General features: G+C 53.4%; 1 protein-coding gene across 1 annotated transcript in view; it reads right to left on the reverse strand.

The window, feature by feature from the left end:
• LOC119975744 (eyes absent homolog 3-like) overlaps positions 1-23,026 on the reverse strand; it is a 170,251-nt gene that overhangs the window by 83,687 nt on the left and 63,538 nt on the right. Inside the window, exons 11-12 of the mRNA XM_038815946.1 lie at positions 15,374-15,513; positions 1,471-1,554 (exon numbers count right to left, since the gene is read on the reverse strand). Of these exons, the coding sequence (XP_038671874.1) occupies positions 1,471-1,554; positions 15,374-15,513 (224 nt within the window). The remainder of the gene's footprint in view (positions 1-1,470; positions 1,555-15,373; positions 15,514-23,026) is intronic.

Here is a 23,026-nt window from a genome sequence, read left to right on the forward strand (position 1 = left end):
GGGCAGCCTAACCCCTGGTCACTTTCTGCATTCAACGGCCAGTAAACTATGTCCTCCTCACGGGTGCATCAGTGGCCTGTGGCCGTAAGCCACAGGGCAACCAGCGGCCGTGTCCTTGTGACCGGCACGCCATGGCATGGTGGCAGACATTTTGTTACGGGGTTGGACGGCTCACTCGCTCACTCTCTATGTAACACCCCCCCCACTCCCACTCCCCCCTCCATCTCCCCCACGCCGCCGTCCATCTCCCCCACTCCCCCCTCCGTCTCCCCCACTCCCTCCCTCCGTCCCCCACTCCCCCTCCGTCTCCCCCACTCTCCCCCCTCCATTTCCCCCACTCCTCCCCCCCTCCGTCTCTCCCTCCCCCCTCCGTCTCCCCCACTCCCCCTTCCATCTCCCCCACTCCCCCCTCCGTCTCCCCACTCCCCCTCCATCTCCCCTCCTCCCCCCCCCCCTCCATCTCCCCACTCCCCCTCCATCTCCCCCACTCCCCCCTCCCACTCCCCACTCCCCCTCCGTCTCCCCACTCCCCCCGTCTCCCCCACTCCCCCCTCCATCTCCCCACTCCCCCCTCCATCTCCCCCTCCCCCCTCCGTCTCCCCCACTCCCCCCTCCGTCTTCCCCACTCCCCCCTCCATCTCCCCCACTCCCCGCTCCATCTCCCCCACTCCCCCCCTCCGTCTTCCCCACTCCCCCCCTCCGTCTCCCCCACTCCCCCCTCCATCTCCCCCACTCCCCCCTCCGTCTCCCCCACTCCCCCCCGCTCTGGGCCCCCCCTCCCGTTCTCAGGGATGCCTCCCCCGTTGTGGCCAGACTCGAGCGGTGCGCTGAGCGGTGCGCTGAGCGGTGCGCTAACCCCCTGGAAGCAGTCGTCAGCCAGCACGACTGGTTGACGAACTTAAAAAGCAGGTGTGTTTCACCCCGTGTAAACAGTGCGCGATTAAGTCGGGACTTCGGCCCATCCGGGCTGGTGAATAGCGGGGGGGTGGGGGGGCAATTAGTAGCAATTCTGGTCGTGTCGGGGGCGTAATAGAGGCGTTTGGCGGGAATGGCGACTCGGAGTTTGTGCGTTCGGAGAATAGCGAGAGGGCGTCGGACCAGCGTCGCCGTATAAATTTGCGACGCCCGCTATTCTCCGCCCCATCGTGAGTGCGGAGAATCGCGCCCACAAGGTATCAATGATGCCTGCTTCCGTTAGTCACAGAGTGACCCTAACAGGACTTCAGGTCAACCAACAGTCAATCTGTCTTTTTATATTTGGAAAAGGTTTTCCTGGATTCAATCAAAGCATTTTCTGTTAATAGTTATCTGCATTTTGCAAACAAATGCTTTTCTTTTTTCAAAAAATGTAGCAGATATTATGCATACACCTGAATTACAAAGAGACTTCTCAAAACTAATTCATTGCAAATTTATTTTCGTATTGGTTATTAAATCAGCTTCACATGAAGCTTTTTAATTATTTCCTACCTTTCCAAATTTCTGTGCATATGACCCAGTAAGTAGTGAATGAAAGATGATAATGGTTTCATCCAAGTCCCACACAAACACACGCTGTGAAAAGAACACAGGAAAGAATAATACACACAATGATAAATTGCCATTTAAATCTTCTGAAGCTAAGTTCGAAATAGCATGGGCGAGATTCTCCATTTGCCGACACCGAAATAGCGAAACGCGATTGGGCGGAGAATAGCTTCCGAAGCCGAAATCCGGGTAGGCGCTGGGTTCACGCCACATCGGGATGTCCCGGCACCCTGAAAATGGCGTAGATGCATCATTCAGCGTGCAGGCTAAAAGTATAGTAGGCATATCATTAGTGGGCCTGACACCCTTGGCCTAGCGATTCACTTACCTGAAGAGAGCCAGCAGGGTGTCGGAGTGCTCCGCACAGCTCCGGCTGCCGATACGGGACCCTGCATTTCCCGCCGTGGGTCCGCAGACCCACACAGCAAGCCGGCCCCCACAAAATAGACCCCCACCGATCGATGGCGCCGTTCGGAACCCTGGCAGTTCTGGAGGGCCCCCCGGCGACGGATCCCCCCACCCTCCACCAGGGCGGCCGCAGCAGCCACCACTCTGAGTGACCACCGGGTGGAACCATGTTATAACCACGGCGGGGGGAATTCGGCCAGCTGCCGGCGGAGAATCGCCACGGTGGCCTCTTTCATTAGCCCCCGACCGGCGCCACATCGACCGCACGACTGCCGGCAATTCTCCTGTCCGTGGAGAATTGCGGGAAGGCGTCAGACTCAATCGCTGGTCTGACACTCCATTCTCCACCCCCGTGCCGAGTGCGATTTCGGTGCGGAGGCTGGGAGAATCCCGGCCGCTATGCTCCGGGGCCTCTGCGATTCACCGCCTCCGATGAGCCGATACCCTGTGATTGTGGGCTGCTGGGCCGGACACCAGCTGTGCTGGCTGCGGGGGGGGGGGGGTGGGGGGCTGCCAGGGTTGGGGCAGGGGGAGAGGAGAGGGGGTGGGGGAGGTAGTGAGGGGTTAGGGAGGTGAGGGGAAGGGAGAGGGCGGGCCGAGCTGCCGGGGTGCCATCCCACGGGACTGTGGCGGTGCTCAGGCACCGACCACTGTCTTGCTGAACACCCACTGACCACGCACCCCAGCCCCTGACTCTACACAGCGCCCTCCCTGCCAAACCGCGCCCTCCCCCCTCCGGCCTCGAACACCCCGGCCAAATGGCAGCCACCCGCCGGGCGACCACCCAGGGCCACACCCAAGGCATCCCCCAGTGAGGGCAGTGCCAGTCAGTGGATCCAGGTGTGGGCAGATCCTGCAGTGCCAACCGGGGCCACCATGTAGCCCATGGAACCTGGATGGACACGGGAGTATGCACCATTCTAACATGTTGGCCTTTCACCCCCTGCAGAGAATGGCATTTGGACACCAACCTGCGATGCTGGCCACTGTGGTGATGGGCGCAGCTCTGTGATATATCCTGTGGCTGCATGAGCGGGGGCCACTCAGAAAGGACTGCAGAAGAGGAACGGGCTGCAGAAAGGCAGGTGCAGGCCTCGCAGGATGGAGGGCCGGCCGACCAACAGGCCGAGAAGGAGGAGCCATGAAGGCACTGCATGAGGCATCACTGTATCAGCACTGCATGTTATTCACGAGCTGCCGGACCGGCCATGCAGATGAAGACAGCGGATGAGCAGAGGGACTGTGAGACACATCTGCCAGATGATGACACACTTGGCACCGCAGGGGTATGGGGGAGGACACCCCCTCCCAGTGACTGTCATGGTGACGGTCGCCCTCAATGTTTATGTGACGGGGTCCTTCCAGTCGCCGAGTCCGGAATCCTGTAGGCCTCAACGCACAAGTGCATCCGTGCCATCATGGACGCCCTATATGCACCAGTACATGCAGTTCCATGTGGTCTGCGTCCACCGAGGTGCCCAGGCAGCGGGGTTCGCTGCCATCGCCGGGATGCCCGGGTCCAGGGTGCAATCGATGGGATGCATGTCGCCCTCCGGGCACCGGCGGATAACAGGCTGCTCTACACCAATCGAAAGGGTTTTCACTCCATGAACATCCAGCTGGCCTTTGATCAACAGATGTGCATCATGCACGCCTGCGCTCGATACCCGGGCAATGTGCACGACTCCTTCATCTTGGCCACTCGGTGACCCCGGCATTATCTAGACACAGCCCCCCGCCCCCCGGCTGCGGGGTTGACTGCTGGGTGACAGAGGTTACCCGCTGCAGTCGTGGTTGATGACACCTATCCGGAGGCCACAGACTGACAAGGAGACCCGAGACAATGACGCCCTTACAGCGACCAGGGGTGTGGTTGAACGGTGTTTCAGCATCCTGAAGATGTGCTTCAGGTGCCTGGACCGTTCTGGAGGCGTTCTCCAATATGAGGCTGAGAGGGTCGCCCGCATCGGGGTGGCCTGTGGCGCCCTCCACAGTATAGCCCAGCAGAGGGGCAAAGAGGGGAGGGGGGTTACTTCCAGGGGCACGTACACCACCATCCCAGACTCACCACCCCCACACCACCAAACCGTCCCATGCACACCACCTACATGACACATACTTGTGGCCCTAAGAGCTGGGGACGGGATGTTAGTGATAGTGGATCTCGTCCATGGGATGGAGGATGATGACAATCCACTCTGCATGAGCTGTGGTGCTCCCCATCGTATGACAATGTCTGACTCATGCCCACAGTAGCCCCTTCCACGTGGGTGATTCCTGCATGCGAGCTGGCCATCCATGACACGGTCCTGTTGAATCCTTGGGGTGGGGGTGCTGCTGACGGTTGGGGCAGGGAGCGGGGGGGAGGGAGGAAGGGGGGAGAATAGTCCACCTACAGTGGCCCCCCACTCCCCAGGCCAGCACTGACCGGTCCACCCCCACACCCATCAGACAGAGCACCGAGGCAGGTTTCAATGGTGTTAACAGGTGTTTATTGTGAAGAGGTACATACAGTCTGTGCCTTAGCTCCCATAACTAAGCTATGCACTGCACCCGTACCAATTTAACCGGTTGATGGAACCATCATTTCACTAGACACGTGCTTTAAGATATGAACAGTGGTTTTAATCTACTTACAACAGAGCCAGCCTGTTCCACATTGAACTCTCGATGAACTGAACGACTGGCTCTGAGCATTGGTATTTATACAGCAGTCCAGGGGGAGGAGTCGTGGGCGGAGCCAAGGGTGGAGCCCTGTACAAACTCCTAAGCATTCCCAGCGCTACTCCCCCTAGTGGTCGGGCAACACAACTGCGCTTACAAATGCATGGTCTCATGTATATACAATAGTGTGAATTACGGAGTTAAATTCACCACATTCACCCCCTACAAAAAAATCAAGTCCGGCGGGGGTGGTGGTTCATAAATTGAGTCTGTCCAGTGGTCGGACTGTCCGCTGCGATCTGCGGAGCACCGGGGTTGCAGCCACTTGCGGTGGCTGGATGGGTGTTGTGGGTTGGGGTACGATGGCGGACTCCAGGGAAGATCTCGTCCAAGCTCCATACCCGTCTGGTTTGACTGGGGACTGGGGGCGCTGGGGGTTAGCCGGTGCGGGCGTGCGGAACAGGGAGTGAGCTAGTGGGTTCGGGAGCGTGAGGGGGCGGCTGGGTTGCCCGGAACTAATGCAGCGAGCTAATGGGCTTGGGAGCCCGGGGGGGCGGCAGGATGGGGTACAGGGTGAGGGGTGCATCTGTAGTGATAGAGGGGATGCTGGATCCGGCGGGTGCAAGGTCCCGGAGGGATATGGTGTCCTGACGGCCGTCAGGGAACTCGACGAAAGCGTACTGGGGGTTGGAGTGAAGCAGGCGCACCTTCTCAACAGGTGGTCGGTTTTGTGGCCCTGACGTGCTTCTTAGGAGTACAGGGCCCGGTGTATTCAGCCATGCCGGAAGTGAGATCCCGTGGTAGTGCCCCTGGAGAAACTGAAGAGCCTCTCGTGAGGGGTCTGATTGGTCACTGTGCATAAGAGGGACCTAATAGCGTGGAGCGCGTCTGGGAGGACTTCCTGCCAATGGGAGACTTGGAGATTCCTGGACCGGAGGGTCAGTAGGACAGTCTTCCAGACCGTCGCATTCTCCCTCTCCACCTGCCCGTTCCCCCTGGGGTTGTAGCTGGTAGTCCTGCTCGAGGCGATGCCCTTGTCGAGCAGGTACTGACGCAGCTCTTCGCTCATGAAGGACGAACCCCGGTCGCTGTGCACGTAGCTGTGGAAACCAAACAGGGTGAAGATACTATGCAGGGCCCTAATGACTGTGTGGGAGGTTATATCGGGGCATGGGATAGCGAATGGGAAGCGGGAGAACTCATCTGTGACGTTAAAGAAGTAAACGTTCCTGTTAGTTGAGGGGAGTGGCCCTTTGAAATCGATCGCGAGGCGTTCAAAGGGCCTAGACGCCTTGACCAGGTGGGCCCTGTCTGGTCTATAGAAGTGCGGTTTGCACTCCGCACAGATTGGGCAGTCTCTGGTGACGGCTTTTACCTCCTCAGTGGAGAAAGGCAGATTTCGGGCTTTGATGGAGTGGGCGAGCCGGGTGACCCACGGGTGGCAGAGGTCGTTGTGGATGACTTTCAGGCAGTCGATATACGAGCTGGCGTATGTCCCGCGGGATGGGCATCTGGGGGCTCATTGAGCTTCCCCGGTCGATACTTAATATCGTAGCTATAGGTGGAGAGTTCGATCCTCCACCGCAGGATTTTATCGTTTTTAATTTTGCCCCTTTGCGAGTTGTCAAACATAAAGGCAACCGATCGTTGGTCGGTGATGAGGGTGAACCTCCTACCTGCGAGGTAGTGCCTCCAGTGACGCATAGCCTCCACAATGGCTTGTGCTTCCTTTTCGACTGCCGAGTGTCGGAGTTCCGAAGCGGAGAGGGTACGGGAGAAAAATGCAACTGGCCTTCCTGCCTGATTTAAGGTGGCTGCTAGAGCTACTTCTGAGGCGTCGCTCTCAACCTCAAATGGAGTGGATTCATCCACCGCACGCATGGCCGCTTTGGCGATGTCCTCCTTGATGCAGTTGAAGGCCTGGCGCGCCTCAGCTGACAGGGGAAATAGTGTGGCCTTAAAGAGTATATTAAAGTGCATATTGAAGGACCCACTGGGCGTAGTAGGAAAAGAAACCCAAGCACCATTTGAGGGCCTTGGGACAATGAGGGAGGGGGAGTCCGGGTCTGGGCCCAGGACTCCGTTTTCCACAACATAGCCGAGGATGGCTAGTCTGGTTGTGCGGAAAACGCATTTCTCCTTGTTATAAGTGAGGTTTAATTTCTGAGCCGTCTGGAGAAAACGGTAGAGCTTGGCGTCGTGGTCCTGCTGGTCATAGCCACAGATGGTGACATTGACCAGGTACGGAAACATGGCCCGCAGCCCGTACTGGTCCACCATTTGGTCCATTGCTCGTTTGAACACCGAAACCCCGTTAGTGACGCCGAAGGGGACACGGAGGAAATGGAAGAGGCGGCCATCGGCCTCGAATGCCGTGTAGTGGCGGTCCTCCGAGCGGATTGGGAGCTGGTGGTATGCAGACTTCAGATCCACCGTGGAAAAGAGCCGATACTGGGCGATCTGGTTTACCATGTCTGCAATCCTGGGGAGGGGATACGCGTCAAGGAGCAGAAATCTATTTATGGTCTGACTATAGTCGACAACCATACGGAATTTTTCCCCGGTCTTCACGACCACCACCTGAGCTCTCCTGGGACTGTTGCTGGCCTCTATGATCCCCTCACTGAGAAGCCTTCAGACCTCCGATCTGATGAACACCCTATCTGCAGGCTGTACCGCCTGCTGCGAGTGGCTAGGGGTCTACAGTCCTGTGTGAGATTGGCAAAGAGGGGAGGGGGGAAGATTCGCAGCATGGCGAGGCTGCAGATAGTGAGTGGGGGCAGGGGCCCGACGAAGCTGAGAGTGAGGCTCTTAAGATTACATTGAAAATCTAGGCTTAATAAGAGTGGCGCGCAGAGTTCGGGCAAGACGTAGAGTTGAAATTTTGCATAGCTAGCGCCTCGGATTGTGAGTGTCGCGGCAGTGCGCCCCTGGATCTGGACAGAGTGGGAGCCTGAAGCAAGAGAGATAGTTTGCCGCACGGGTAAAACGGGGAGCGAACAGCATCTTACCAGATCTGGGTGTATGAAGCTCTCAATACTCCCGGAGTCGAAAAGGCATGGCGTGCTGTACCCGTTGATTTGGACCTCTGTCATCGAGTTTCGCAGATGCTTAGGGCGCAATTGGTCCAGAGTGACTGCGCTGAGTTGCGGGTAGTCGGTGGCTCGATCAGCTGTGCTGGAGTGGCCCCGTGATGACTGCCCTCTGAGTTCGTAGTCGTCGAGGTGAGTTTCAGAGTTTGAAGGGGATGGATCCCAAGATGGCCGCCCCCATGAGTCGCACATGGCCGGCCGCATGGAGGAGGATTGCCAAGATGGCTGCCCCCATGAGTCGCACATGGCCGGCCGCATGGAGGAGGATTGCCAAGATGACCACCCCCATGAGCAGTACATGTCGGGTGGGGGCGGAGTCGGCATACAGGCTGCAGCATTCGGGTCCTGCGGGCCTGTGAATTCAGGGAACGAGTGCTTTGAGCCGTGGGAGGGTTAGAGGCTGGGGCTTTCTTCGCCAGACACACTCTGGCATAGTGTCCTTTTCGCCCGTAGCTGCTGCAGGTCGCGTTGCGGGCCGGGCAGTGCTGCCGCGAGTGCTGATTCTGGCCGCAAAAGTGGCAGGCTGGGGCAGCATTGTGGCTGGGCAGCCGCACGGCGCAGGCCTGGGGGAGTTGCTGGTCGGGGGCCCATGACGGGGTCGCGGGGTCCGCGGGGAACAAGGTGAGGCTGCGGAAGGAGACCTCCATAGTGGCAGCAAGTTCAACAGTCACTTCAAGATTTAGGGCCCCCTTTTCCAGCCATCGCTGGCGCGCATAATTTGATCTAAGGCCCGCAACAAAGGCCTCGTGTACAGCAAGTTCTCTATGTTCTCCCGCGGTAACTGCCTGGTAATTACAGTCACTAGATAAAGTTTTAAGCTCTCTCAGGAATTCTGTGAGAGATTCCATAGGCCGCTGGCGGCGAGTAGTAAACACGTGTTGCGCGTAGACCTCATTTACAGGCCTTACATACATTTTGTCGACTCGCGCTAGGGCTTCAGTATACGAACCGGCGCAGTTTAGTTGAGCAGAGATTCTGTGGCTCACCCTCGAGTTTCTGCTCCTCTGTTGTTTCGGCTGTGCTTGCTTCCGCCCGGTAGGCTTTAAAACACTGCAGCCAATGAGAAAATTTTTATTTTGCCTCTGCATCCTGTGGGTCGAGTTCCAGTCGCTCAGGCTTGAGGGCTGATTCCATAATTAATCCTGACTGTTTCTTAAGTAGATTAAATTGATGGAACCATCAATTCACTAGACACGTGCTTTAAGATATGAACAGTGGTTTGAATCTACTTACAACAGAGCCAGCCTGTTCCCCGTTGAACTCTCGATGAACTGAACGACTGGCTCTGAGCATTGGTATACAGCAGTCCAGGGGAGGAGTCGTGGGCGGAGCCAAGGGTGGAGCCCTGTACAAACTCCTAAGCATTCCCAGTGCTACTCCCCCTAGTGGTTGGGGAACGCAACTGCGCTTACAAATGCATGGTCTCATGTATATACAATACAGTGTGAATTACGGAGTTACATTCACCACACTGGTGTCTAACTTTCTGGCCTTATGGGCCCTAACACTACACCTACGTGGTTCCCCAGAGTGTACAGAATGGGTGGAGGTGGCCTGCTGTGACTCCTGCCCTGCGACAAGGGTCCCCGTTGACACACATCTCCTGAGGTGTCCCGGCCTGGATGGGCTCGGCCGCTGCTTGGGCGTCCTGGGTGACGTGGTGCCGCCCTGTTCTGCCCGCTGCCTACCAGATGCACCAGGGACAGGCATGGGAGTCCAAAGTGCTGCGCTGTTCCGGCACCTCCCCTGCAGGGATCACCAGCACAGATCCCAGCACCTCCGCCTCTCTCTGGGTGCCGATGGCCTCCGGGCTTCTCTATGGGACGGGGGGGGGGAGGGGAGCCATCCCTTGAGGCCCCCCCTCCCCCCGCCACCTGGCGCTGCCAGTCCTGGAGACCCGCTCTGGCCTCAACCAGGGTCTGCACGTTCGTTGCCATGGAGCACCCATCACACTGCGACTGTGCCACAACCCTGAGGGCCTGTGCCACGTCAGCCAGTGACTTGCCCATCTCCCTCTGGGTCTGGGCACCTCCCTCTGGGTCTGGGCCACCTCCCTCTGGTACTGGGACACCCCACCCAATGTCTGCGCCATGCCGGACAGACCCTGGGCAATGCCACCGACGTTCTCAGCCATGGCCTGCTGTGACTGGGCCATGCTGAGGAGCGCCGCTGCAATGTCCAGCTGGCTCTGGCACATGGCTGCCTGTGAGAGGGCAGCCCTGTCCTGGGCCTCGGCCCCCACCTGCACAGAATGCCCCAGGCCCTGGACACTCTGACCCATATCTGACACCGTCTGCCCAATGCCTCCACCGCGGGCACCAGCCGTGCGGTGTCGGCCTGGGTGACATGCATGACCGGCACCACACCCTTCTGCATGCAGTTTGATTCCTCCACCTACCCCTGCAGGTGCTGGATGCCCGCCGTCATCCCCTCCTGTGCTCCCTGGGTCTCTGCACCTGCACTGTGGCTGGGACTGGATGTTCCACGAGCCCAGGAACCGTCTGGATGGCCTCCGATCGTCCGGCCCCTCGGCTGCTCCCACCTCCCCCTGCTGTACCGGATTCGAAGTATGGTGCTCACCAGATAATATCCCAGGAGCCTCTTCACGAATGTGTCCAACTGAGGTGATAGTCTCTGGGATGGTGGAGGGTGTTGGAGACAGCAGTGGCAGAAAGTCAGTGTCCTCCTCCGACCCGAGCTCCGGGGTGTACTGAGTCTCGGGCAGAGTGCTGCTGCTCTCCCCGTCAGTGCTCGGCTGTTTGGGGGGCACCGGCTCTGGCACTGGCTGAGGGCGGGGGGCTCCAGATGGACCGGCACCATCTCCGGCAGGTTCTGTAAGACACACGATGACATGTGAGCAGGCCAGGGGTGCATGGGGCGGGGGTTGGGGGGGAGGGGGGTAAGGGTGAAGGGGGTGAGGGGGTGTGGGGTGAGGAGGATGAGGGGAGTGAGGGGGGTGACGGGTAGGTGAGGGAGTGCCCACACATGTGACATGGGGATCTGCAACTATGCAGGGTCTCACTTGCTCGCCCACCGCCGAACTCCACATCGGCGACCTCACTTTGCTCTGGGCTGCCGACCACGTCCAGTGCCCTCTGCTCGGGCATGGTGAGGGGCTGCAGGTCTGGTGGGCGCCCTCCGGTCTTCTCCGACTCCCAGCGGTTGTGCGCTGCGTTCTCCTGGGGGGATGAGGGGGGAAAACACAAACAACAACACTTAGACATTCCGACGCATACACTCCAGGGATGATGATGTCATCAGTGGTCAGGGCACCCAGCCATTGCGGCTGGCATGGGTGCTGGCACATGGGCCAGGGTGGCTGTTCGGACAGGGGGGGGGTCGCATGTACGTGTATGTGGGGGGCAGGGGCAGGGTTAGTCCAGGGTCAGCACTGCCTACTCACCCTGGTTGCAGGAGGTTGTGCAGTTTCTTCCTGTACTGCATGCCAGTCTGCACGAGATTGCCCTCGATGTTGACCGCGTCAGCCACCAGGCACGGTGAAAGGTGGCACCCGATGGCCATCCTACCGGGGCGGGGTACAAGGTCATTCACCTCTCCTCCACGGTGTCCAGGAGGGAATCCAGCTCAGCGTCCCTGAACCATGGCGCTGATCTCCTTCCAGCCATCTTGTTGGATGGGGCGATGTGTGAGAGGGGGTGGACTGTTTAAGTGCGGCTGCGGTGTGTGAGCCTCATGGACTGTTTCCGTTACTGTGGAGGGGCTAGCACTGGCGCCACATGGAACACAATCGATTCCAATTAGAAACAGTGCGTGATTCGCCAGGACTGTGACTGACACTCGAGAGACTGACAAGCTGCAGTCGCACATACACATTACACTCCCCACACACACTCATCCCAGCCAACAAGAACTGGGTTGCACTGGAGTGCGTCCATACAGCTGATAGGTCGGCTGGGGCCAGACGGCACCAGGGGGGTGATCTGGGGGGGGAGCTATTCGACCCGTGGCCCTAAGGTCACAGTGGGCTGTCAGAGACATGGGCAACTGCATGGCTGCCTGGCCGGCTGCGGCAATGGTGTTTCGTATCCATCCCCCCAACCCCACAGCCGATCTCCTGGCTACCCCCCTGGACCTGGCAGAAGACCCTCGGCGAGCGGCATAACTGTCAGCAAGCTATGGTGATGTTGGACACTTTCCGTACCCCCTCTTTCTCCCTCAGCAGTCACCACGCCGGTTTCACGATTTTTAAAAGCACACGTGAACCGTGTTGACTTGGGCCATCGGAGGAGGACAATCGCCAAGGCCCCAGAGAATACCAGGTCAGGCCCGCTAATGACATGAAAATGGTGTTTAATGTACGTTCATTCCGGAATGCATTAGCGCCGCTGTCGAGATGACGGTGAATTGCGATTTGGCATCAAATCAGCATCTGCCGTGATTTCGGTGTCAGAACTGATTCTCCGCCCAATTGCCTTTCCGATTTTGGCGTCCACCAATGGAGAAGCTCACCCAACATCTTTGACAGTGCAGCAGCAAAATGTCAACTTACTGATTCAAGGTATGAAGTGTGACAAGATCTTGCTGCCGTCCGACTCAGAATAAAGAAGGCTACTGTTGGAATTTAGTGCCATTTTTAACAATACAAAATAATTGCTGTTCATCAATAATTCAGATTTTATCATTTGGATTTAGTATTTAAATAGATCATGTTTTACTACAAGTCACAATAAATATTTATTTTTCCTGTATAATTATTCCTGGAATAATTTGCTCACTATGCTCGGATTTCTCTTAACTTAGAATCCTCAGCAAAACAAACATCTTTTGTACATCTTCAATCCAGAATGTGTAAAAATGATTCACTCCATCAGCCTAGTTCTTTATTAGTTTGAACTTTATGCATTAACAACACACATTAGTGTTAAACTGGCTCCATATCACGGTATAAAATGAAAATGGAAATTAAAATGAAAACTGCTCATGTCCTGAAGTGTGCAAGTAAAACTCCAGAATAAAAGTTTCAATTTAATTTTGAATGGTATACCAAGGAGAGGAAAATATTTTCCAATAAAACATGGAAGAACGCCATTTACGTTTTCATGCAAAAACTCAACATTGAAGGAATATGTAACCTCTCCATGTTTTAATAGCATTTACCACATTCTCAGTACCTAAATCAGCTTTAAAAAATGCATGATTGGTGACAAGATAGTCCAGTTTATGTTTTTCTAAATTGTGCTCTTAAAAAAAATTTAGTCAATAAAACAATATTTTGCTGCTTAAATGCATTACAAACAACATTCAGGCTTGGACTGATAAAGTGGCAAGTTACTTTCATGCCACAGAAGTGCCAGACAATAGAGAATGCAACCATCTCCCCATGGTATTCAGTGGTATTGCTGTTTGCTGAATCCCCCACTATCTACATCCTCGAGGTCACCATTAACCAGAACTGAACTGGACCAGCCATGGAAATACTTTGGTTACAAGAGCAGATCAGAGGCTGGGAATTCTGCAGTGAGTAACTCACCTCCTGACTCCCCATGACTTTCAACCATCGTCAAGGCACAAGTCCAGCAGTGTGATGGAATATGCTCCACTTCCCCTGGATGATTGCAGCTCCAACAACACTCAAAAGGCTTTACACCATTGAGGACAAAGCAGCCCGCTAGATTAGCACCCTATCCACCGACTTAAACATTCACTCTCGCCAGTACCGATGCATAGTGACAGCCATATGGACCATCCACAAGATGCACTGCAGCAATTCACCAAGACTCCTTCGGCATCTCCTGACAAATCTGTGACCTCTACCACCAAGATGAGCAAGGTCAATAGATGCATGGGACCACCACCATTTGCAAGTAACCCACCAAGCCACACACCATCAAGATTTGGAACTATATTGCCCCAAATGTTTGTCTAGCCAGCAATACCCACATCCATGAAAGAATGAAAAAAACCCATAGACAGTTCAGACTGGGCATGGACAACTACTGATCTTTAATTAACAGTGAGCCTGAGCAGAATTCTCCCATCCTAACCATGGTGGGCTGAAGTGGAGAATCTAGCAGGAGCCAAATAGGCAGAAACCCGCCAGCGTAAAATCAATTGCAATACTTCTAATGGTGGCTCGGTCTTCACGCTAGCTGGTGGCATGACCATAATTTGCATTTATTGGCATCTCATGAATGCTCATTAAAACAGCTGGCCTTCTAATCTAGTGTCACACCTGAGTAAAACTACATAAGTCTAGAATCCGATTGCTAAAGAATTGGCGTGAACAAGGCAGTTCTCAGTTCACAGCACACTACGAGGTGAGTGCAGCAAAGCCTTTCCTCCATACTGTTGTTCTGCTCCTGATGTGCTATACACCACTCTGCTGGGGAAGACTGGTTCCTGCCTTCCATTTCCATGTCGAAGTGGTCTTCATGGAAAGTACTGCGCTACTGGACCCATGGACCCTCCCGTGTCACTGTGGTGAATATATCATGGCAACCATTCACCACTGTATTGCATTGTACTATGTTGTTGCCCTTGTGGGCTCCACCTATGGACCATTGTATCACATTGCATTGCACTGTATCATGTTGGTGCCCTTGTGGGCTCTGTTCCTGGCTCCGCCCCCTTGGGGATGTATATAGATGATCTGCTGCCCTGCAGGCAGCTCTCAGTGCAAAACAGTCGCAGGCAGGCACAGTTCTAGCTGATTAAAGCCACTGTTCACTTCAACTCTCCGTCTCATGTGAATTGATGGTCGCATCAGTCACCAAATGTGTTCACTGTACCTGTGGTTGGGAAGTACAGGGGCATTCTTCCCCTTGGTGCCAAGCACCAGTGTCTATCTGGAAAGCACTGTTCTACAGGACACATGCAATCACTGGAACTAAAGGTCCGAAGTTCAACCTGGGGTTGAGAGCAAGGAGCAACTGTGGGAGGGGATGGGTGTGGGGGGTTTGTCGCAGAGGGGTAAGAAGATAGGTAAAGAAGGCAAACAATGAAAAGCAGAGAAAAGGGAGGAAAGCTGGACCCAGACACGGCTGCATGAACATCTCACAACAAGGAGGATCAAAGGAAAATCCTATTGTTTGCTGGAATTAGATGCACCAAGACTCCAGATGCGATGGGTAGAGGTCCACGTGGGGCATGGGCACCTCGCAGATGATGGGCCCTGGCTGAGGCTGGTTGTATCGAGGAACAGACTTCTTCTTGATGCTGCTAGCCTTTTTCCTTTGGGTTTAAATATGATGCCGGAACCTACAAACCTGCCAACTGATGGCAGATGGACAAATTAACTGCTGGGTTGTCAGGAGATTTGGAGGGGCGCATAATTAATGAGGTTCCAAGGGCAGAATCCCATAATTTGACCAATGTAAAAGACACGCCGAAGCAGCCTGCTACCATTCTTAGTCTCAAAATTAAAGAATTCTGCATTTGTGTACAGGCTTTGGTAGTACAGAGCCTGAATATTGCTGAAAAAGAGGCATGCTGTCAAGGTTTTCATCTTGCACTCATCAGGACAACTGTTCCCTTTACAAGTAGGCATTCTTGCGAATTGCTCATGATGAGTGCAAATCGAAAAGCTTCAACAACATGTCTCTATTTTCAGTAATATTCAACTTTATGCATGTTTAATACATCAACAATACGGCTAAAACAAACAGCTTGCCACTTCTACCTGTCATCCTACAAAAAAAAGTTTGGTCAAGAATGAAATGTACCTTCAGTTTATTAGCCGGTGCTGGTGAGTAAAAACTCTTATTTCCTTTTCCCCTGGATTTCCCACCGGGAGTTTTATGAGATTGTTCCTCAAGCTCCTTTACTTCTGTGGGTGACAGACCTTGAACTGCACCAGAATCCCCTAAACAAAAAGAAAAATTAAGCCAATATTTTTGAGAGTCAATGTGGAATTTTAACACATTCTATTCCCTCAAAAACACCAACATTGTTATATTTTGCAGAACTGCAAAATCTCCGTCCTATTTTTAAAAGATTTTCTCTTTCAAACCAAATTTAGTTGATTCTCTTTAAAATTGATAATTTTTATTACAATCAAATATTATTTTGAATGATCATCCGTTACCACTTGTGTAGATTTTTGAACTTTTAATTTCTTTCAAATGTTACAAGAGTACTTCCTTCCAACATCTTTGCATTTCTTTTGCAATACTGTATTTTTTAAGTAGATTGAAACAAAAATCCTACAACATTTTATACCAGATTTTTGCAGGTTCCAGTCTATTAATCAGTTCTTTTCTAATTCAATAAAATAATGCGATGCCACCAAGTTTCTGACAATGAACAAGAATCTGAGAATATTTGCTATCTCAACAAAAGTACAGCTTTTAGTTTGGAATTAAGCTGGACAGTAAACATCCTGTTTTCAAAGTTTGTTCTCCACTTTTGGTACATTCTTTATGTTTGCTACCACAGGTTTTCTAGCATGTCAACACCATAATGATTCAAATAGTTGCTTTGGCTGCAAAACCAACGCCTCAGAATAATTTAGGAACTAGTAAATAAAGACGAGCAGCCACTCCCACTAGATGGCTACACTACATCTAAACCAAAAGGCTGCCTGATACAATTCCTCTCCTAAGAGGTTTCATTAGTATTCAAGGCAAATTAATGTTTTCCTATTTGCTCCTTATGAAACTTACAATTTTACAAAGTACAGTGAGCATGAATGGCATGCCTTAGGGTTAAGAATCTACCTTTTGTGGTTCAATTTTATGTAGAATGACACTACATCCATCTTGTGATGGTGGGAAATTAAATATAGTTGGAAATTATGTTTTTAGCAACAATTTCTTACTGCGAGGCAACAGCCTCAGCTGGACTATTGCATCCATACGCTGCACTTTCGCAAAGATGCAAAGGCACTGGAGAGTGTACAGAAAATATTCATTAGAAAGCTTCCAGGGATGAAATGAAAATGAAATGAAATGAAAATCGCTTATTGTCACGAGTAGGCTTCAATGAAGTTACTGTGAAAAGCCCCTAGTCGCCACATTCCAGCGCCTGTCCGGGGAGGCTGGTACGGGATGAGGAACTTTGATTACAAAGATAGATTGTAGAAGTTGGGAATGTTTTCTTTGGAGAAAAGAAAGCTGAGAAAAGATTTGATAGAGGTTTTCAAAATCATGTGAGGGATATGGACAGAGTAGATAGGTAGAAACTGCTCTGACTCGTGAAAGAATTGAGAACGTGACAGCACAGATTTAAAGTAATTGGCAAGAAGCAACACCCCCCCCCCCCCCTCCCCACCCCAAGGTAAGTAGTTAATATCTAGTGTGTTGGAAGTAGGTTCAATTGAAGCATTGAAGAGAGAAGAGTGTTATCTGTAAAGGAAGAATGGACAGGGTTACAGGAGAATCAGGAGAAAGGTACCAAGTGAATTTCTCATTCTGAGAGTTGCCGCAGGCTCGACAGGCCAATTGGCCTCTTTCTGCACTGTAACAATTCTGTGAAGTTGGACTTTGATCTCTGTCTACAGGGAACTATTAGTGTGGCAACTATGTCAGCAAACTGCTGTCCTTGCTCCATACCCAAAGAAACACTGCAATTTTGAATAATATTAAAAAATAAAGAGCTCACAGCAGTCCCTGAAGTTGACACAGACCCTTGTAAAAACATACATATTATTTTCTGCTGAAAATTGAGCTGAGAGATGTTAAGAAAACAATAGGAAATAAAGATTTTCTTTCCACTACATTTGGGAGGAAAAAACATTTTTAACTAGTTCACTGCTCCCAACGCCCTCAAAACTAAAAAGTCAGAAACCAATTAATAGATATCAGGAAATCAGTGAAGGAAAACTGACTTTAAAGGTTCCAGTACATACTGTCATAATATACATCCAGGTATATGATGGTGTGCAGACAGGCAGTGATTGACACACAGGATGACCAGTGAGCACACAGAACACAGCAGCCAATCACCAGACAGGACACGACCATTATAAAGCCAGGGGGCACCAGTTTTCCTGCTCTCTCGGGATCCAGCCTCTGAGACAGTCAGAATTCGTGAGCAGCAACTAGAACAAACACCATGTGGTAATCAGATAGTCTGGTCAGGTTAGCTTCAGGTCTCCAGTCAAGTCAGCATAGTGTCAACCCACAGTTAAGCATGTATTATAGTTAGTTGTTCAATAAAATTGTGTTGCATTTCTTCAAGTGTTGGAAGCCTGTCTCTCTCTCCACTGCATCAAACGCAGTCCACGTAGACCCAACTGACCCAACACATCACATACTAATATGCATTTATTTTATAAGAATTTTACTTCCAGTGGGAGACTACCAAACTAGGACTAGTTCGAAGCAAGGAAAATCTGATCTTAATGTAAATCAAGTGTTCTTCTGCACTCCAAAGCGCTTTTCTTTGGCAAAGCCAAGAGTGTTGTATACTTACTTAGCTCAGTGTCAGTCTGATACTCAATATGTTCCATGACTGACCCCAAATAATTACTAAAAAAGAAAATGCTAAATTTGCAATGTTTTTAAAAAAATAATTTTTATTGAGATTTTCCAAAACATATCAAAAACAGAAAATAACAACAAGAAACCAGTATTAACAACAACAAAAAGAAAAAAACACTAACCCCCGAAACCAACACCCCCCCCCCTCCCCCCCCCCCCCCCCCAGTAACTACAAAAAGAAGAAATAGATAAACACCCGGCATATTCAATAAACACATATACACATTTCTCCCTTCCCCCGAAACAAACCCCCCCCCACCCCCCCTCCCTCCCCTCCTCTCCCACCGCCCCCCCCCCCCCGGGGTTGCTGCTGCTGCCGGCCTATTCTCCTACCATTCTGCCAGGAAGTCCAGGAAAGGCTGCCACCGTCTAAAGAACCCCTGTACTGATCCCCTCAGGGCAAATTTCACCTTCTCCAATTTGATGAACCCCGCCATATCATTGATCCAGGCCTCCACGCTTGGGGGCCTCGCACCCTTCCATTGAAGAAAGATCCTCCGCTGGGCTACTAGGGACGCAAAGGCCAGAACACCGGCCTCTTTCGCCTCCTGCACTCCCGGTTCCACTGCCACCCCAAAACTTGCGAGTCCCCAGCCTGGCTTGACCCTGGATCCTACCACCCTCGACACCGTCCTTGCTACCCCTTTCAAAACTCCCCCAGCGCTGGGCATGCCCAGAACATATGGGCGTGGTTCGCTGGGCTCCCCGAGCACCTAGCACACCTGTCTTCGCCCCCGAAAAACCTACTGATCCTCGTCCCGGTCATGTGGGCCCTGTGCAGCACCTTGAACTGTATGAGGCTAAGCCTCACACAGGAAGAGGAGGAATTCACTCTTTCCAGGGCATCCGCCCATGTCCCCTCCTCAATCTTCTCACCCTGCTCTTCGTCCCATTTACCCTTCAGCTCCTCTACCGAGGCCTCATCCACCTCCTGCATGACGTGGTACACGTCCAAAATCCTCCCCCCTCCAACCCACACCCCTGAGAGCACCCTGTCCCGTACCCCACGTGGGGGCAGTAGAGGGAACCCCTCCACCTGCCACCTGGCAAACGTCCTAACCTGCATGTACCTAAACATGTTCCCCGGGGGGAGCCCAAACTTCCCCTCTAACTCACCCAGGCACGTAAACCTCCCATCCACAAACAGGTCCCTCAACCTCCTAATACCTACCCTGTGCCAGCCAAGAAACCGGCCATCGATGCTCCCTGGGACAAACCGATGATTCCCCCGTATCGGGGCCTCCATCGAGCCCCCCACTTCTCCCCTATGCCGTCTCCATTGCCCCCAAATTTTGAGGGTAGCCGCCACCACCGGGCTCGTCGTATACCTCGTTGGAGGGAGCGGCAACGGCGCCATTACCAGCGCCTCCAGGCTCGTGTCCACGCAGGACGCCATCTCCATCCTCTTCCATGCTGCCCCTATCCCGTCCATTACCCACTAATGCACCATCACTGCGTTGGCAGCCCAATAGTACCCACAGAGGTTGGGCAGCGCCAGCGCCCCCCTATCCCTGCCCCGCTCCAAAAACACCCTTCTCAGCCTTGGAGTCCCATGCGTCCATACAAATCCCGTAATACTCCTGTTGACCCTCCTAAAAAAAGGCCTTCGGGATAAGGATGGGGAGGCACTGGTACAGAAACAAAAATCTTGGGAGCACCGTCATCTTGACGGACTGCACCCTGCCCGCCAACGACAGCGGCAATATGTCCCATCTTTTAAACTCCTCCTCCATTTGCTCCACCAGCCTAGTGAGGTTAAGCTTGTGAAGGGCCCCCCAGCTCCTAGCCACCTGGACTCCCAGGTACCGAAAGCTCCTCCCCGCCCTTTTCAGCGGGAGCCTATCAATCCCCGCCTCTTGATCCCCCGGGTGCACGACGAACAGCTCACTCTTACCCAGGTTGAGCTTGTACCCAGAAAAGCCCCCAAATTCCCTAAGGATCTGCATCACCACCGGCATTCCCCCCACTGGGTCCGCCACATAAAGCAACAAGTCATCTGCGTATAATGACACTCGGTGCTCCTCCCCACCCCGCACCAGACCCTCCAATTCCTTGACTCCCTCAACGCCATGGCCAGGGGCTCAATTGCTAACGCAAAGAGCAAAGGGGACAGGGGACACCCCTGCCTCGTCCCCCGGTACAACCGAAAGTACTCCGATCTCCTCCTATTCGTCGCTACGCTCGCCATTGGGGCCTCATATAACAGCCTCACCCAACTGACAAACCCCACCCCGAATCCAAACCTTTCCAGCACCTCCCACAAGTACCCCCACTCAACCCTATCAAAGGCCTTCTCCGTGTCTAATGCTACCACTATCTCCGCCTCCCCTTCTACCGCCGGCATTGTTATAACATTCAGAAGCCTACGTATATTGGTGTACAGCTGCCTTCCCTTCACAAACCCCTTTGGTCTTCATGAATGACCCCCGGCACACAGTCCTCTATACTTGTGGCCAAGATCTTCGCCAACAGCTTGGCATCCACATTTAATAACGAGATCGGCCTATATGATCCACACTGCAGGGGGTCCTTGTCCCGTTTAAGGATCAAGGAAATCAGCGCCCGTGACATAATCGGGGGCAAAGCCCCCCCCTCCCTTGCTTTGTTAAAGGTCCTAACCAACAGGGGGCCCAACAGGTCTGCATACATTTTGTAAAATTCGACCGGAAACCCACCCGGCCCTGGCGCCTTCCCCGACTGCATGCTGCCTATCCCTTTAACCAGCTCCTCCAGCTCAATCGGCGCCCCCAGCCCCTCCACCTGTCCCTCCTCCACCTTCGGAAATCTAAGCCTATCCAAAAAGCGCCCCATTCCCCCCCCCCCCCCCCCCCCCCCCCCATCCACCGGGGGTTCGGACTGATACAATTCCCCATAAAAGTCCCTGAAGACCCCATTAATGTCCACCCCCCTTCGCACCACATTGCCTCCCCTATCCGTCACTCCACCAACCTCCCTGGCCGCGTCTCGCTTACGTAGCTGATGCGCCAGCATCCTACTCGCCTTCTCCCCATATTCGTACACCGCTCCCTGTGCCTTCCTCCACTGAGCTTCCGCCTTTCCGGTGGTCAGCAAGTCGAACTTAGCCTGAAGGTTACGTCGCTCCCTCAACAGTCCCTCCTCCGGAGCCTCCGCGTATCTCCTGTCCACCCTCACCATCTCCCCCACCAACCTCTCCCTCTGCTCTCCCCTCTCCCTATGGGCTCGGATAGAAATCAAGTCCCCTCTAATCACCGCCTTCAATGCCTCCCAAACCGTCCCCACCCGGGCCTCCCCATTATCATTAGTCTCTAAGTACCTCTCGATACACCCCCGAACCTGCCCGCCCACCTTCTCATCCGCCAGCAGCCCCACCTCCAGGCGATAGTGCGGGCGCTGGTCCCTCTCCTCCCCACAGCCCAAGGTCCACCCAGTGCAGGGCATGGTCCGAAATGACTATGGCTGAATACTCGGCATCCTCCACCCTCAAAATCAGCCCCATGCTCAGGACAAAAAAATCGATCCGGGAATAGGCCTTATGCACGTGGGAAAAAAATTAATACTCCCTGGCCCTCGGCCTCGCGAACCTCCAAGGATCCACCCCTCCCATCTGGTCCATAAACCCCCTCAACACCTTAGCCCCGCGGGCTTCCAGCCCGTCCTGGACATGGATCGATCCAATGGGGGATCCAGCACTGTGTTAAAGTCCCCCCCACAGTATCAGGCCCCCGTCTCTAGAACCGGAATGCGGCCCAACATTCGCCGCATAAAACCCATATCGTTCCAATTTGGGGCATAGACATTCACCAGCACCACCCACTCCCCTTGCAACTTGCCGCTCACCATCACATACCTCCCTCAACTGTCAGCCACTGTGGTGAATGTGATGCACACCGGATTATAATCTGTATATACATGTGTCTGTTTTGTAAGTGCAGTTGCACTACCTGTCCTCCAGGGGGAGTAGCTCTGGGAATACTCGAGTTGTATGGGGCTTCTCCCTTGGCTCTTCCCAGGACTCCTCCCCCGGAAGCTGCTGTATAAAAGCTCAGTGCCACATGGTCAGCTGGCCAGTTCACCGAAGGTTCAATGGCTAACCAGCTGTCTCTGTTGTGAGTATATTAAAACCGCTATTCTAATCCTACAAGCACGTGTCCGTAGAATTGTTGGTTCCAACAATTTAATATACTCAGGAAACAGTCGAAGAAATCATGGAAGCAGCCCTCAAGCCCAGACGCCTAGAACTCGACCCACAGGATGCAGCGGCTAAGGAAATTTTTTTCCCACTGGCTGAGATGTTTTAAAGCCTACCTGGCAGAAGCCAGCACCGCCGGAACAACGGAGGACCAAAAACTCAGCTTACTGCACGCAAGGGTAAGCCACAGAATCTCCACACAGCTAAATCCGGCCGGTTCTTACACCGCAGCGCTGGCAATATTGGACAAAATGTACGTTAGGCCCATTAACGAGGTTTATGCACGCCACGTGTTTACTACCCGCCGTCAGCAGCCTACAGAAGCGCTAACTGAGTTTGTAAGGGAATTGAACAATCTTTCCAATGAGTGTAATAATCAAGCCGTTACTGCGGCTGAACATAGGGAGCTTGCTGTGCGGGACGTTTTCGTGGCGGGCCTTAGGTCTAACTATGTGCGCCAAAGACTGCTAGAAAAGGGGGCCCAGAACTTAGACACTACTGTGGAGGCTGCTACCACTATGGAAGTTTCCTTCCGCAGCCTCACCTCGTTTCCCGCGGACCCCGCGACCTCATCGTGGACCCCCGACCAACAGTCCCCCCAAGCCTGTGCCGCACGGCCCCCCAGCTACCGCGCTGCCAGTTACTCTGCTGCCCCAGCCAGATACTCGGCTGCTTCAGCCTGCCATTTCTGTGGCCAAAGCCAGCACCCACGGCAGCACTGCCCG

The sequence above is a fragment of the Scyliorhinus canicula genome, chromosome 1 (assembly GCF_902713615.1).
Source record: "Scyliorhinus canicula chromosome 1, sScyCan1.1, whole genome shotgun sequence".
NCBI classification, from domain to species: domain Eukaryota; kingdom Metazoa; phylum Chordata; class Chondrichthyes; order Carcharhiniformes; family Scyliorhinidae; genus Scyliorhinus; species Scyliorhinus canicula.